The 15,623-nt window shown below is 40.6% G+C and overlaps 2 protein-coding genes across 4 annotated transcripts in view; both read left to right on the forward strand.

The window, feature by feature from the left end:
* The window catches only part of pkn1a (protein kinase N1a), a 41,415-nt gene extending 35,812 nt beyond the window's left edge, over positions 1 to 5,603 (forward strand). For both annotated transcript variants that reach the window (XM_079554322.1, XM_079554321.1), the window contains exons 11-23: positions 214 to 289; positions 572 to 707; positions 934 to 1,018; positions 1,315 to 1,394; positions 1,490 to 1,565; positions 1,639 to 1,730; positions 1,823 to 1,999; positions 2,095 to 2,157; positions 2,226 to 2,302; positions 2,381 to 2,523; positions 3,122 to 3,229; positions 3,519 to 3,599; positions 4,757 to 5,603. In XM_079554322.1, coding sequence (XP_079410448.1) covers positions 214 to 289; positions 572 to 707; positions 934 to 1,018; positions 1,315 to 1,394; positions 1,490 to 1,565; positions 1,639 to 1,730; positions 1,823 to 1,999; positions 2,095 to 2,157; positions 2,226 to 2,302; positions 2,381 to 2,523; positions 3,122 to 3,229; positions 3,519 to 3,599; positions 4,757 to 4,960 — 1,398 coding nt within the window. In that variant the 3' untranslated portion in view covers positions 4,961 to 5,603. The remainder of the gene's footprint in view (positions 1 to 213; positions 290 to 571; positions 708 to 933; positions 1,019 to 1,314; positions 1,395 to 1,489; positions 1,566 to 1,638; positions 1,731 to 1,822; positions 2,000 to 2,094; positions 2,158 to 2,225; positions 2,303 to 2,380; positions 2,524 to 3,121; positions 3,230 to 3,518; positions 3,600 to 4,756) is intronic.
* Positions 5,604 to 8,101: 2,498 nt separating this feature from the next.
* On the forward strand, positions 8,102 to 14,595 carry map2k7 (mitogen-activated protein kinase kinase 7). Of its 2 annotated transcripts, XM_079552973.1 has the most exons (12): positions 8,102 to 8,248; positions 9,606 to 9,653; positions 11,302 to 11,446; positions 11,536 to 11,602; positions 11,776 to 11,889; positions 12,502 to 12,621; positions 12,690 to 12,797; positions 12,888 to 13,067; positions 13,150 to 13,230; positions 13,312 to 13,454; positions 13,534 to 13,579; positions 13,664 to 14,595. In XM_079552973.1, the coding sequence occupies exons 1-12, from the start codon at positions 8,125 to 8,127 to the stop codon at positions 13,805 to 13,807; spliced, it is 1,320 nt and encodes a 439-aa protein (XP_079409099.1). In that variant the 5' UTR covers positions 8,102 to 8,124; the 3' UTR covers positions 13,808 to 14,595. The 2 variants fall into 2 exon arrangements, with proteins under 2 accessions (XP_079409099.1, XP_079409100.1); XM_079552974.1 differs by lacking the exon at positions 9,606 to 9,653.
* The last annotated feature ends 1,028 nt before the right edge of the window (positions 14,596 to 15,623 follow it).

The following is a 15,623-nucleotide window of genomic DNA, read 5'->3' on the forward strand; positions in this document are numbered from 1 at the left end:
GAAAGAGCTAAAGCTTTAAACAGATGGCCATCCTATTGAAGTGCCATAAATACACCCCCCGGTAGTGTGATGTGTCCACCTATTCACACTTCTGTAGCTGTCATCCGCACCTGGGCCGAAAATACTTTGATATTTGTCCTTTGAAAGCATCAGATGAATGTGTTTGTGTGGTGTCATCTTTTCATGTTTGGTGAGTTTGCATTTATTTTCCAGGTAACCTTCTTCAACCCTGTGATCGAGAGAGTTCCTCGTCTGCAGAGGCAAAAGAAGGTCTTCTCTAAACAGCAAGGTGCGCAGTCCAGATGTGAATGAGATTGTAACCAGAGAATGCGTGATGGTTTGATATGTTTTGGAAACTTTTTGGAGTTTATCTCGGACAATAACACACGGGACTAGTTCATGGCAAGTCCTTCTACAGGGGTTGGACAGCTCCCCCTTGTGGCCAAACAGTATATTTTATGATTGTAATATATTCATCGTAATTAAGAGAAGGATATGAAATTACGAGAATGAGAATATAATTACAATGTTTATTAAATGTGTAATTTACTGCATGTACATGTGTTTTTAGGCAAAGCTTTCCTTCGAGCTCGTCAGATGAATGTCGATATTGGGACCTGGGTGAGGCTGCTAAGAAATGCCATTCCTACTGTCAACAACTCCGGCACGTACAGTCCAAACGCTCACAGCCTCACACTCAACAGCGGGTGAGACTAAGACATTTGAAAAAGATCCTTTTGCAGTATTATATATCTCAGCATGTGTCTGTAACTTGGCTATCAAACATATTTTTTTCCTTGAGCCTTTTCCTTTTGTTTCTTGACCAAATACAAAGCATGTGACGCTCTCCTCTCCATCATCTAATGAACCGATCTGTGTTTCTGTGTCCATTTGTGTGTGGCCATCACCACATTGGCACATCTAAATTTACAGGGAGATCTCAGTGGAAAAGTTGAGTCTGGACAGCGACTCACCCGTTAGAGGCGATTACAAGAGAGAAGTGGATATGCATACGCCGGTGAGACAGAGAGAAGTCTATTTACTCAAATTCATTTGAAGTTTTTGCCAAAATTATTTACTGCTCATACAAATCATACAAATTTCTTCTTATCTCTTTTTGAATACTTTTAGTGTTTTATATTTCCTTCCAAAGTACACAGCAAGAACAGCAATGCTCCACTATAAAGTTGTACTAGGCTATAATAGATAATGCATACTGCTTCGATTTTGTTATTTTCACTCACCGTGTTTGAAACCTTCACTGTTGAGTCACTTCATATTTCCTGTGCCATTCCTCGCATGGCTCCCCTTCAGGACCGACTGCAAGCCATTGAACCCATATCTCCCCCAGACCTCCCCCCTGAGAGCCCTGCCCACACCCCGCCTGTTAGCAGGTACACATCGCCTCCAAAAGAGCCCGGCAGATTTATATTAAAGCTGCCAGATGTCTCACAGTGTAACACTTAACGCATTTCTCATGCTTTTTCAGTAAGCAAAGGAGAGGTCCGCTTTCCCTGCAGGATTTTAGATTAATAGCTGTACTCGGAAGAGGACACTTTGGAAAGGTACTGTCTTTTCTAACATATCAGCATTTATCCACAACCCAGTATTGACTTGTCTTAACATGTCGCTTCATAGGTGCTGCTATCAGAATATAAAAAGACCGGGACAATGTACGCTATCAAAGCACTAAAGAAAGGCGATATTGTAGCTCGAGATGAAGTTGAAAGGTGAGGATATTTTGGGGGAATTTTATGCTATCTGCTAGTATCAAGAAAATAAAAACAAAAAAAGAATAATCTGTACAATTTGTCTTTCTCAGCTTGATGTGTGAAAAGCGCATTTTTGAGACTGTGAACATATCCCATCACCCGTTCCTGGTCAACCTGTTTGCGTGTTTCCAAACTGCGGAGCATGTGTGTTTTGTAATGGAGTACACGGCAGGGGGCGACCTCATGATGCACATTCACACAGATGTTTTCACAGAACCACGGGCTGTGTAAGTATTCATACAAGAAAGAAACTGTATCGGATCATTGTTCTTTGCTTTACAAAACAAAACAACAAAGTGTGTTTAAATTGGTTTTGCTTTAGGTTTTATTCAGCCTGTGTGGTTCTCGGGCTTCAGTTTCTTCATGATCATAAGATTGTATACAGGTGAGATGACGACATGACAACAATGAGCTGCAGTATCTTTACTTATCACTAACTTATCCCTCTTTTAGGGACCTTAAGCTTGACAACCTTCTACTCGGCACTGATGGTTATGTAAAGATCGCAGACTTTGGCCTTTGTAAAGAAGGTAATTATTCAAGTTGCCTGATACAATGACTTTATTATCCGACTACATTATACAAAAAAAAAATAATGCATTTAACAGGGATGGGGTTTGGGGATCGGACAAGTACGTTCTGTGGGACACCAGAGTTTTTGGCTCCAGAAGTTCTGACAGACACGTCCTACACCAGAGCAGTGGACTGGTGGGGTCTTGGTGTCCTCATCTATGAAATGTTGGTTGGAGAGGTAAGAAGACCTTTTGCTCTTATGCTAAGTACTGTGCAATATGATCTTAGTCATCCAGGAGTGAATGCTCATCCCATTGGGCTACAGTCATTACAGTTCAAGGTTTCTGCTTGATGTCTTTACCATCGAAACATTTGCATAGTACTACTGAATATTCGCTTAACTGCTCGTTTTACCCATGTTTTAAACATTTTTTCCTCGTCTAAAATGATTTTGTTTGATTGTATCCTCTGCAGCTGCTGCTTTGACTTGCATTTCCTGGAATTTGCTCTCTAACAGAAAAAAAGTGCCTTTGATAACATGCCATTAGCTCAAAATAAAAGCTTGAATTTTTCATTTAGGACATTTAGCACTGCTCCCTGCATAGGGCGCTCCAATCCAACATCTATATGGAAATAAACCGTTCTTTTGGTGAACTTATAAACCATAAAATACCTTCAGGGGCCAAAAGGGTTTATAAGCCACAGTTAGAAATATGTTTTATGATGAACACTTGACAGACGATAGCTTTGCATGTATCATGGCACCAAATAATGAAGTTAGCGTAAAATAGATTACATTATGAAGGCTGTTGTTCTTATCTGTTGTGTGTCTGCAGTCCCCGTTCCCAGGAGATGATGAGGAGGAGGTGTTTGACAGCATTGTGAATGATGAAGTTCGCTACCCACGTTTCCTTTCCACTGAGGCGATTGGCATCATGAGAAGAGTAGGCTGCAACTAATGATCATTTCAGTGTTTGCCGAGTCAGCAGTCATGTTTATTGCACCTCCAAGGTTTTCTACAGAATTTTACCCCGACTACAAAAAAAAACCTATTCAGGCAAATTCATCTTGATAGAATATATGTCTTAATGGAAATCATAAACAGCTTAAGAGTAAGAGTAAGATACACACTAACAATACTGAACATAATGTACATACTGGCTCATGTAAAGTTATTCACAAGTGTAAATATTCATAGTAATGCCACTTGATAATAAGGTGTTCTCACTTCAGCTGTTACGGAGGAACCCTGAACGGCGACTTGGCTCTGGTGAGAAAGATGCAGAGGAGGTGAAGAAACAGCCTTTCTTCAGGGTGAGCAAATAATAAACCCGACTACTCCACTGAAACAGTAAAACGGTTTGAGTAGCAACAATTATATAGAAAACTCAGTACAAAGAAACCTATTACATATTTACAACAAAGTGACTAAAAGCTCTACAGAAAAACCATACAGGTCAATTTTATAGTGAATATAACCTGGACAGAGTTAGTTACTTTAATCGGATTGGGCGATGTCCCCTTAATTGGCAGTTGACGATGTTTACAGTGAACCATCATTATAACCAATATATATAATGAGAGATGGACGATGATATCATCCTCTATATATAAGCTGCATGTTATTTATGTCAGGAAAAAATGTGAGATTGTAGGATAAATGGATCTGAACTAAGCATGATCTGAACAGAGTCACGGAACACAAATTTTGCAAAAGAAATGTGTTAAAACTCGGGCGTCATCTGCTCCTCAATACCAAGACTCTTATCACACTAATACAAATGTAAATCAGAGCTTATTATTTGCATTTCCTCAATTTTAACGTAATGTTTAAGAAACAGTGGGTGAACAGGACAATATTCACAAGTTTGTGTCGTAGCCTTCGTGTTTGAAGCTGCTCCACGCGCCGCCCGGTCCGTGTGCTCGTAACCTCGTACTTCCTGCACCGCGCCTCTTTCTGTCCTCTCCCCTCTCTCGGTCCTTCGTGAGAATATCTAAACCCATGCGCGCTCTGCTAGCTTCGATGTGAGAGCCATTTCGTCATTTGTAAAACTGTTTAGTTTCCATACGAAGCAAAGCGAGACCACGCGGTGTTAAAGTGAAGCTGCTTTAGAGAGAGAGAGAGGGAGTCTTTACTTTAATATTACGGCTAACACATCATGTCTTCTGGCTTCTGGCAGGCTACTTAAACTAGCGTGCATATTAGTTATATTCGTGATTTAATTTACAGTGCAATCCCTGCTAAATTTGAAGGTTTACAAGGCCCACAGAAGACCAGTGCGTGTTTCTGACAGGAGGGGGCGTGGTTGCTCCTAGTCTGTACTTCAAAGTAAATTAACCCCTGTCAGAGTAGGGATAAAGAGGGATGAAACCGGTCGTAAATTTAACTTAAGTTACAAAAAACTACAGTACCACCAACACCTTTGCATTAAACTGCATGTATAATCTGTTTACCCTTCGATTTCCTCCAGAATGTGGACTGGGAAGCTCTCCTCCAGAAAAAGCTCCCCCCTCCTTTTGTTCCCACGATCGGCGGCAAAGAAGATGTGAGTAACTTCGACGAGGAGTTCACCACAGAACCCCCGACGCTCACGCCACCACGGGAACCGCGAGTGCTCTCCCGAAGAGACCAGGAGAGTTTCAAAGACTTTGACTATGTCTCGGACCTCTGCTAGTGAAACAGGACTCTAAACAAAAACCCGAAAGAATGTGTCAAGGCCTCAAGAGGAGCTGATATATCATCATTGTGCGTTTGTCTACGTTTATTACACTGTGAATGAATGAAGGGAGACTGACGTGTTTTTTGTTGTTCGTCTCAGCAGGATTTTAAAGACTCTGGACTAATTAAGAAGAGCTGATGATGTATGTTGAAAAAATGTCGCAATCAAAGTGTGTTTAGTACCGACCATTATAGACCGTTTTGTCCATTGTGCAACACATCATTGAAGTTCATTCCCAACAGTAGCCTTGTCATCTGTGCAGCTCCACAAGAGGTTTTCTGTGTCTTTGTACTGTTACATGTTTGAAGGCTGAATGAAAGCCTCTCGTACTAATGCCTTACATTTTATAAGTAACTGAACCACGATAAAGCATTATGTTTTAATTTAAACCAATATCATGAGCTACACGTGGATATGAAGAATAAACAAATCGGTCAAGTGGACTGATGGGACATATGACTACAGGGTAAAACCACTGTCAAGTTTATAGGACTTTTTAGATTCTAATTTATGATTAAATCTGGCACAAAAACACAATTTGATAATTGGTGAAGTAGACAATGCATGTCTTTAGTTCAAAAAACTAACATTAAAGCTATACGGCATGTTGGTAATCCTGTCTCTGTTCATGTTCATTCCTTTCAACGATTTGAAATGTGTATATACCAAAAGCTTAATACTAACCCAAATCCGTTTGAATTCGCAATCAATGAAGGGTGAAAATGTGTCTAGAAATGTTCCTCCCCCTTAATTGCTTCACGATGTATTTTAAGCTTTAGCTTTCTGTGACGTAAGTTGTGTTTCACTCTATACTTTTTTAAAACCAGAAGGTCTTTCAAATAAGATATCACTCTGGCTGTAAGCTCTCCAGTCTCAAGCTTTGACATTTGGAACCATATGCATATCTGGGGAAAAGTCTCGCCCTAAGTTGATGAAGGATTTCTTCTTTTTGTACACATTCAAACATTTTAAACACTGATTCTGCCTCAGTTTGTTCTAGAGCTGAAGCTTAATTCCTGAGACCCTGGAATGGACGTTTCTGGAAAAGCCTGTGTATGTTTACTTAAAGGGGGGATATTATGCAAAATCTTTTTCAAGCTTTACATCATGTTATTATGTCACTCCCTCATTAAAAACATGCCTGAAGTGTTGCCTTAGCACATTCACGTATTTTTGAGTAATCTGTAAAAACTCTGATGGCAGCCATTTTAGGGATAGGTTTGCCTGAGTTCTCCTAGGAACGCCCCCACCTCCTGGAGACGTCTCAGACAGTGTGTGGAGGGGGCGTGTCGGAAAGGGTCAGAGGTTCTTAAAGAGACGGAGGCCTATTTCAAGACATTCGCTACAGCCATTTTGAGAGAGCAACAAGGCAGTTATTCTAATTTACTGCATTTACAGACCAACAGAAGGTTTCGTCATCATTGTAGTGTGCTATAGACTGGTGCTATGTGATTGAAAAAAGCATAATACCCCCTCTTTAAAGATACTGTACACAGAGTTTAAAAATGTTCAAATTATGTGTTTTCCTCCCCCTACATGTTCCAGGAATGTCGTAATGTGTAGAATGAGCCCAGACTTATTCACCACAACTGCCTCTAAAATTCTGCACCGTCACTCAAAAAGTTGTTACATCGGTCTTGAATTGTGTAAAATGGCCAACTTGCATCTAGCCCCTTTAAAGGAACTATACCATTTTTTTTTTCCAGTTATGGAATGAAATTTGTTTAGTCCTCCTTTAGTATATTGTAAACTCTGACATTTTTATGGGAAACACTGCATCTAATGATGAAGCATTTGTATCAATTTCGAGTTTTCTGGTATTTTTGTGAAAGTGACCCTGCAAGTTGTGAAAATTGTCTATAAACATGTCCCTGTGAGGAATGCAGAAAATATAGGACGGGTTTGGAAACAACTAGCATTTTAATTTAGTAGTTTCATCTCTCATTGTTTGAATTTAAAAAATCAGGTATAGGGCCTTTAACCTCTTAATCCCCACGTGAATCCACACCCGCACATTCTCTCCAATTTGCCTTTACCCAAATCTGAAAGCTTCATGAAAAAGGCATCAAGATAGCGACAAAAAAGTTTCTATAACGCAACAAAAAAAGCAACAAAAAACTTGACCAAAAACGATAAAAACGCAGCGACTTAAAGGAACAGTTCACCGTTTTTCCATACTGAGATATGTTCTTACCTGAGCTTAGACGAGTTGGTGCATATCTGTCTGGTCTTTGTGTGTGCGCTCAGCATTTTGACTCTCCCAGCATATTCCTATGGCTCCAAACGGGGGTGAAGTTGGAAGCTACCACGCTCTTCCACGGGCATGCGCAAAGACCAGACAGGTAAACTTGTCTAAGCTCAGGTGAGAACATATCTCAGTATGCAAAAACGGTGGCCTGTTCCTGTGCAACAAATATATGACAAAAAAGTGTGGGGGGAAAAAACGCGGAAAAAGCATCAAAAACAAAACAAAACTGACAATAAACTTTTAGATTTGGGTAAAGCTGAACTTAAAGGAACAGCTCACCGTTTTTCCATACTGAGATATGTTCTTACCTGAGCTTAGACATATGTACCTGTCTGGTCTTTGTGTGCGCCCTTGGACGAGCGTGGTAGCTTCCAAATTCACCCCCCGTTTGGAGCCACACCTTTGGTCGTTTTGCGTGACTGAGGGCACGCACAAAGACCAGACTGGTACGTATCAACTCGTCTAAGCTCAGGTAAGAACATAAATCAGTATGGAAAAACGGTGGCCTGTTCCTTTAACTGGAGAAAATGTGTGTTCAGGCAGGGGGCAAGAGATTAAAAACTTTAGTCTTTTTTTAATTTTTTTATCTTGCAGTCACTAATCTTTTTCAAATCAAATCAAAACATTACTGGAGCTTCTAAATATAATCTCCATATTCTATTATTTTTATTTGATGGAGTCGCCCAAAGACTACCCTTTGAACAACAGGGTGAAATGTAAAGGGTAGATCGTGCTGCTTCACTCGTGTGTGGGTCATAGACAGGTGCGGGTGTGGGTGTGAGAGTGGCCTGTCTGCGGCGTGCGGCCTATGCCTGCCTCGGCCACAGGGGGCAGTCGAGAGCAACTACATGGTGCTGCTCAATTTTTCAAGATGTCGTCGTTGGAACAGAGGCTCTCGCGAATCGAGGAGAAACTAAAGCAGGAAAATGAAGAGGCACGGCGGAGGATCGACATTAACATCGACATAAGCCCACAGCGGTCACGTCCCAGGCCAAGTGAGTGCCCTCGGATGTTTATCACTCAAGTCTGTATGAGGCAAAAGACAAGCGGCAATGTCGAGAGGCGGAGGATGGTGTTGCCCTGCTCCGAGCTACATGCTAACAGGCTAGCTACATAAACAAACACTAACTACTTCATCCAAACGCATTTCCAAAGATTTCATCACAAATGCCCGGTGTTAATGAACGATCTTCGATGTCTTATTGAACCTGGATTGCTGTCATTTGACATTTTGTCTGTCCTAAAGATCTGCATTTGTTTTGGATCAGTCCTGTCAAACATGCTAAGCTAAGAAACTAGCAATTTGTGATAGTCACAGGCCTATCGTGGACATTTTCTGCGGAGTTATGGACCTTTTAATAAATTGTACTGTATGATTTGGGCCTATACTTTAGTATGCACTTCAATAACCTTCAGTTAAATGGTGTTGACATTGACGAACAAGTTCTTTACTTCGATTTTAGGAGGAGCTTTAACATAATTTTATTGGGGTAGAAATAAAGTTGTCATACCAACTCGAAATACGTTGCCTCAACCTTGTATCATAATGTATTTGTTAAATAATCTCCGATGAGACTGTTATTATTGGACTTTGGCTTTGGGCCTTGTCTTGTAAGAATAATGTAGTGCAGGACTGTCTGTCTGTGAAACTTGATTAAGGATAAATTGTCTGGGAGGAAACGTCAGTGTAGTAGAAACCTGTGCAGCTGTGCTTTCCTCTAAACACTATGTCTGTCATGCCTGAATGATCTGATGAGTTAAGTATCTCCTCAAACAGGGGTCTCTCCAACTGTTTTGTGAGCTGCTTGTACAATATGTCTGAAAGATACTTAAGCTTCAAAGACACTTGACCTTAGGAGTGAACCCAAACCGAGCCAAACTGATGTTTCTACACAATTATTGAAAATGGCTTCAGTTTCCTCTTTATACTTTGCCATATTTGTAATAAACATAAAATTCAACTTCAAAATAAAATGCACCTAAAATATCGGATCAAGCGCCAAAGTCTTTGCTGAGCGACTGGAAGCTCAGCTGAAGATCCCTCCCCACCTTAAATGCAATGGGATTGCACTAATTACGTTAGTGGAAAATTTATTGGAAGCAAAATAAAGCTGACTAAAGTGCCTTAACAAGAATTGGTTGGCCTCATTTCCACCACATAAACTCTGTTACATGAACCGGATTTGTGAAGAGTAATACCTCACACCAGTTCATTATGTGTGACCGAAGAAACAAGTGCTGTTTAGTGATGTTCTTCATCATGGCGGCTTTGGCGGGTGCCTGTGGATGTGTGATTGTCTGAGCCATCGTGCAGTAATGTATGTGCGAATATATTTTCTTTCCTCTGTCCAGTCATCGTGATCCAGCTCAGTCCTGCTCCAGCCCCCTCCCAGCGTGCAGGTATCATTCAGTCATCGCTCTCTCTGCCACTGCAACACTTTGTCACGTCCTAACTTTCTCACTCATCTACTCTCTTTAACATTACCATCACTAGTCAGTGGGATTAATAATAAAAGAATTATGTCAATTATTTATAAAACAAGCATTTTCTCTTTCTCTGGCAACACAAGTTTTGAGATTTGCTAGTAGAAAATAATATAATAACTGTAATTGCTCGTTGCTTCAAGTCGCATTTAATGCATTTGGTGGTTTTCAAGCTACCTGTAGCCTTCACATTTCAGCCATTTACACCTCTCCTCAAGTCATACCCTCTATTCTCCCTTCTTCAGTCTGTGTGTCTGTGGCAGTGGCAGGCAGTGTTGGTGTGTTTATATAGAAAACACAAACGTGTGCTGACGTGTCAGGAAATTAACCTTCGTTTTTGCTGGAGGCCAAGAACCAGAGTGCATGTGGCTTTGATGCACGGCACAATGTTTTGGTTGTGTTTGTTTTATTCTGTCTCTAATTCCGCATCCTCTGGTCCATCTACAGGAAAGCATATTTTCCGCTTTTCTTTGCCTGGCGGACCAAGACCTGACGTCTGATCACTTACTTAAAGCTCATACTCAACAGCCTTTTTCTGCTTTTACTCTATCAACTAATGTCCAGAGTTGATCTTTTTGCATCCCTCTGTTTTCTCACGCAGCAGCACTGTGAAAGCAGGAGTTAGAGGCTGCCAAAATGTCTTTTAACATTGTTTTGTTCTTGCATTATCTTCCGTGTGTCTGTTGGGAGAAGACAGTTGTGGAGGTGCAACCTCTACTAAAGACTTTCTGTGAAACTAACAGCCCTCCTTCTAACTGATGTCCCTTTGCAGGCCTGTCTATGTTGGTGACAAATGGAGACAAACACCTGCATTTCATACAGAAACTACAACCTAGTTTATTAACTTGTTTGAAACAATGTCAGAAGAATCTTTGTTGGAATATTCAGTTTTATAAACATTAAGAATTTAGATTATAACTTGCATGTTTGTTTGGATACAGTTGACATTATAAACATTTGAAACATTTTGACTGTTTAACTTGGCTTTTGCATGTAGTATTAGAAACGTGATCTAGCCCTTTGAAAAATAATAAGAAATTGCATGTTAAATTTGAAAGAAGGAATAGTGATAATTAAAGATAGCTCATGATATGTGGCTTCTCTGCACTAATAACAAACACATGACCTCGTGCCAGGCTTTCTTATTAGGCTTGAGAAATACTAATAAAATCCAAAAAGTTGTGAAACAGCATTAAAAATCAAGCAAGGGCATATCCGTAATCTTTTTATTCAGTTCTGTCTGAGAATGATGTTGCCTCTGCTGAGAGAGCAGTCCTTTTTATTCAATGTCCGAGTGGGACATTTGCAAACAAAACAGTGCAGTATTAGTGGTGGGACACTAAACACATTTGTATAATGTGAGGATAGTGTTGTTGGATGAGAAGAAACTTGACCACTAGAAAAGCTTTTATTTTAGCATCTCAGTGGAAACGCACGGTGTGTTTTGTTTTCAAAGATTTAAAACGAGCACTTTTGTAGTTCAAATCAAGTGTCATGGTACTGCTTGGTAACACCATCAGTCTTACGATGTAGTAATGTAACCAGTGCTGTGTTTCTCCATCAGCTCTTCCACTGCCCCTGGCCAATGATGGAGGCAGCCGCTCATCATCTTCAGAAAGCTCCCCTCAGCACCACCCATACCCCAGCCGCCCTCGACACCTGCTCACCCTACCCACCCCACCCTACGGACAGCAGAAAAGCCTAGAGAAGTATGTGCATATCTGTGCTCCAATACTTTGATTAAGACTGCATTTTGTTGAAATGTACTTAATTTTTATATTTCTTTTCACTTCTACAGTGCAGAGATTGACCAGAAACTGCAGGAGATCATGAAACAGACAGGTTATCTAAAGATAAACGGCCAGGTAAGTAAGCTTCTGTTTATAGTAGTTGGAGTGTTGTAAGATGTTTGCCTGGTACTGACCTCTGAACTAAATGAAAACAAGGTTAAACCATAGTTATGCATGAATATATTAAATATAAGATTTTATTGGCTTTGTTGATTTTGCGACTGATTGTTGTGTCTTTGTCTTCACAGCGGTATCCAGCAGAAGTGACTGATCTGATCAGTGAGGGGGAAATTGGCAGTGGGACCTGTGGGCAGGTCTTTAAAGTGCGCTTTAAGAAGACCGCCGATGTTATTGCTGTCAAAGTATGTCCTGCTTGTTTTTAAAGTAGAATTGTATGGGCTGTTTACGTCATACTGCGAAAGTTATAGGTACAGTCGATGAGTAAAAGCTGCAATAAATGAATTTCTAGCCCTCACAGATTGTCCTGGGCTTCCTGATTATTCACTTGAGTTAATCAGAAGCACGTCTAAACCAGAGTTTATAGCGAGACAGAGTTGCGTTGTGAACAAGGCGGACGCCCGATGCTAACCCTGTGCTAAATGATCCTCTGACTTCCTAGTTCGCGCTGGAGGAAAATGCATACATTTATACACACAACAGTGCACATGTGTGTTACTTCACAAATGTTGAGTTTAAATGCATATCTATGGTGCTAAATGAAGCTTACTTTATTATAAAGAATAATCTAATTACCCCAACTTTAAGTTAGTGCAGCGTCATTATTACAGTACTTGCAATTTTACCTCAGTGATTATCAGTAAACTATCATATTGTGTCGCAAGCAAATAAAGCCTTGGAATATGAAGATGATTCCACTAATGAAAAAACTCTGACCAGAATAATTACTGTAGATAACGGAAGTGTGAACTAATGAGACAGAGTTTCGATTAAACCCCCTCTTTTCTCTGCTTCAGCAAATGCGTCGAACTGGAAACAAAGATGAAAACAAGAGGATTCTTATGGACCTGGACGTGGTGCTAAAGAGTCATGACTGCCCCTACATTATTCAGTGCTATGGCGCTATAGTTACTAATGTGAGTTGTGTGACGTTTATGATGTTTCTTTTGTTGACACTGTCAGCGCTGACACTGTCTCTGTGCAGACTGATGTGTTTATTGCAATGGAGTTAATGGGAACATGTGCAGAAAAGCTGAAGAAGAGAATCCAAGGCCCCATCCCAGAGCCAATCCTAGGAAAGATGACTGTAGCTGTAAGTAAAACTTAAAACATTTATCTCTACATTGTTATAGATATAAAGATATAATAATATTCGTTTAACATCTCTCTCCTTTATTAACAGATAGTGAAGGCGTTACTCTACCTAAAGGAGAAACACGGTGTAATACACAGAGACGTCAAACCCTCCAACATCCTTTTAGACGATAAAGGTCAGATCAAACTCTGTGACTTTGGCATCAGTGGACGACTTGTCGACTCCAAGGCAAAGACACGCAGTGCTGGCTGTGCTGCTTACATGGCAGTGAGTGCTGTTCTTTATAACACTGTATACCGTAGTTCAGCACATCTAACAACATTTAACTTTATTCTTATTTTGTTTACAGCCTGAGAGAATAGATCCTCCAGATCCCACCAAACCTGACTATGACATCCGCGCTGACGTGTGGAGCCTTGGCATCTCTCTGGTAAGTCCAACAAAGCTGCTCACAGTAGTAACGTACGATTCAGGAGGTGACTGTGCACATCCATGTGTCTCTGAACTGAAGGTGGAGCTGGCCACGGGACAGTTTCCGTATAAAAATTGCAAGACAGATTTTGAAGTTCTGACCAAAGTGCTTCAAGAGGATCCTCCTCTGCTGCCTCTCGGTATGGGCTTCTCTCTGGACTTCCAGTCCTTTGTTAAAGACTGGTGAGTTTTGAACTCATTACGATGCTTGTACTAATGCAACTAAAGCAACATTTTAACAAGTATATTTTCTGACATTTAGTCTCACTAAGGATCACAGAAAAAGGCCAAAATACCACCCTTTACTTGTAAGTTTTAGTTGTATTATTATTATTTTAAAACCAGAATGTTTGAGTTGGAGAAGTGTTTCTAAAACTGCTCTGTTTGTGCAGGAGCATAGTTTCATCCGACGTTATGAAGTGCTGGATGTGGACGTTGCCGGTTGGTTTCAGTCGGTGATGGAGCGCACAGAATCGCCGCGCAGCAGTCAGTGTTACAGCCACCAGTACCAGCTCCATTCACTCTTCAGCAGGTAGCCTAACCCTGCACAGCGTTAGCCTAGCCATACGCTAGTCTACCCCAGCTTTAGCTTCGCCAAGTCGAGGCTTGGCCAAGTCTGTTTTAGTCTAGCGTAAAGGGCTAAGCTTGACGACTTCCACTCAGTTCACAACCATCTGTCCACCGGAGAACCTTAGGAGCCACAGAGGAGCAGCACCAGGACGAGGGGGGGCTGATGGACGGTAGATGGTACAAGTTTTTGAATCTGGACAGGCAGACATGGGGCTTAGGGGAAGGTGTATTCACTTAATCTGCACCATTGTATGTCTCTACCCACGTGCTGCAGTTTTATTAACCGCCGCTGGTTTGGTCAACAGCGTAGTCACTACACACTGGAACCTACTGTGTATCCGAGTGCTTTAGGAAACATGGATCACTTCTGTACATAATCATAAGACACAACATGATTGTGCAATAATCAAATCCAGGTTTCTCTTTGTCCACACATTCTCAGGCTGTGTCCGTGTTCATTTTGTGAATGTGTGTTGTCTTTTTACCATTAATATGAATAGAATTGTACTTGTTAATAATTTACTTTGACACTACAACTACGTTACGTGGCTAGTTAAGCTTCTTTTTTAACTTGTTCTATGTGTTAAGATGGCATTTTTTAACGTGACTTATCATTTTAATCATTCATGTAATTGGAAAAAGGCAAAGCAACTTACATAAAAATTAGCCTTGATTATGAAACTATATAGTGACATTTTGCATAACGTTGTTGTGAGGTAGGGAGCAGCTGATGAGGAGAGTGAGGAAGTTGGCTGGTGACTAGGGCTGAAACAACTAATCGATTAATCGACAACTAATCGATTACTAAAATAGTTGTCAACTATTTCAGTAATCGATTAATCGTTTTCTAGTAAACACAGACTAAAATAGAGCAAAAAAGACATGAAAATTATGTAATGTGGATGAAAACCTACATTGTTTTTTAAGTTAGGGTCTGCAGTGTTTTGTACATTGTAAATTTCATAAATATCTGTCTTTGTCTCATCCAATCAGAAAGCAGAATTAGCACAAATAGCCTCCTACAAACGTTTACTTTAAGTTTACTCCATCAACACGTCCTCAAGCGCCGCCACTTTAACTCTATGTGATACATTTTTAAAAAAAATACAATTTCCATGCACCTTTCACAGCCAAGCAATTAATCGATTAATCGTAAAAATAATCGGTAGATTAATCGATTACCGAAATAATCGTTAGTTGCAGCCCTACTGGTGACCATGTGGAGCACTTGTTTGAAGAGGCAGGTTTGTGGTTTGGTGACTTGAGTGATGCAGGGTACATTGGAGCATTGCTTTACCATCTGCCTACCTCTTTGACCACCTCTGTCTAACTTTGTTTCAGGCACCAATGGCTCCACTTGCATTGCAGGTCAAAAGCTTTAGTATGATTTGTAAATGCACACACATTTTTGAACACACTTGTAAATACGTAAGTGTGGTACTGGTGCTTGTCAATAGTTCAGTTATATTTTTAAGATGAAAAATGGATTTCAGTGAATCCGTTTTTTTAACCGTGTGCTAGAAAACAAACATCAGTTCAAATGTCGACAGAAGTGAGGCCTGGCGGGAAGAGGGGAATCGTGAAGTGTGAGGAAAGGGGACAAAGGCATGTTGAAAAGAAGGAAAGGTTAATGAAGGGCTTGGAGACTGCGGACGGTTGTGTGGTGCGAAGTGTCCGAGTTGAGGAAGTAGGAAATAGAAGGTCATGGTTTAAGGAAAGTTGAACATGAGCGAAGTGGGGCAACAGAAGGCTCAAGATATGGACAAGTGTGGAGGTGTCAAA

The sequence above is a fragment of the Gobius niger genome, assembly GCF_951799975.1.
Source record: "Gobius niger genome assembly, chromosome: 3".
NCBI lineage: Eukaryota > Metazoa > Chordata > Actinopteri > Gobiiformes > Gobiidae > Gobius > Gobius niger.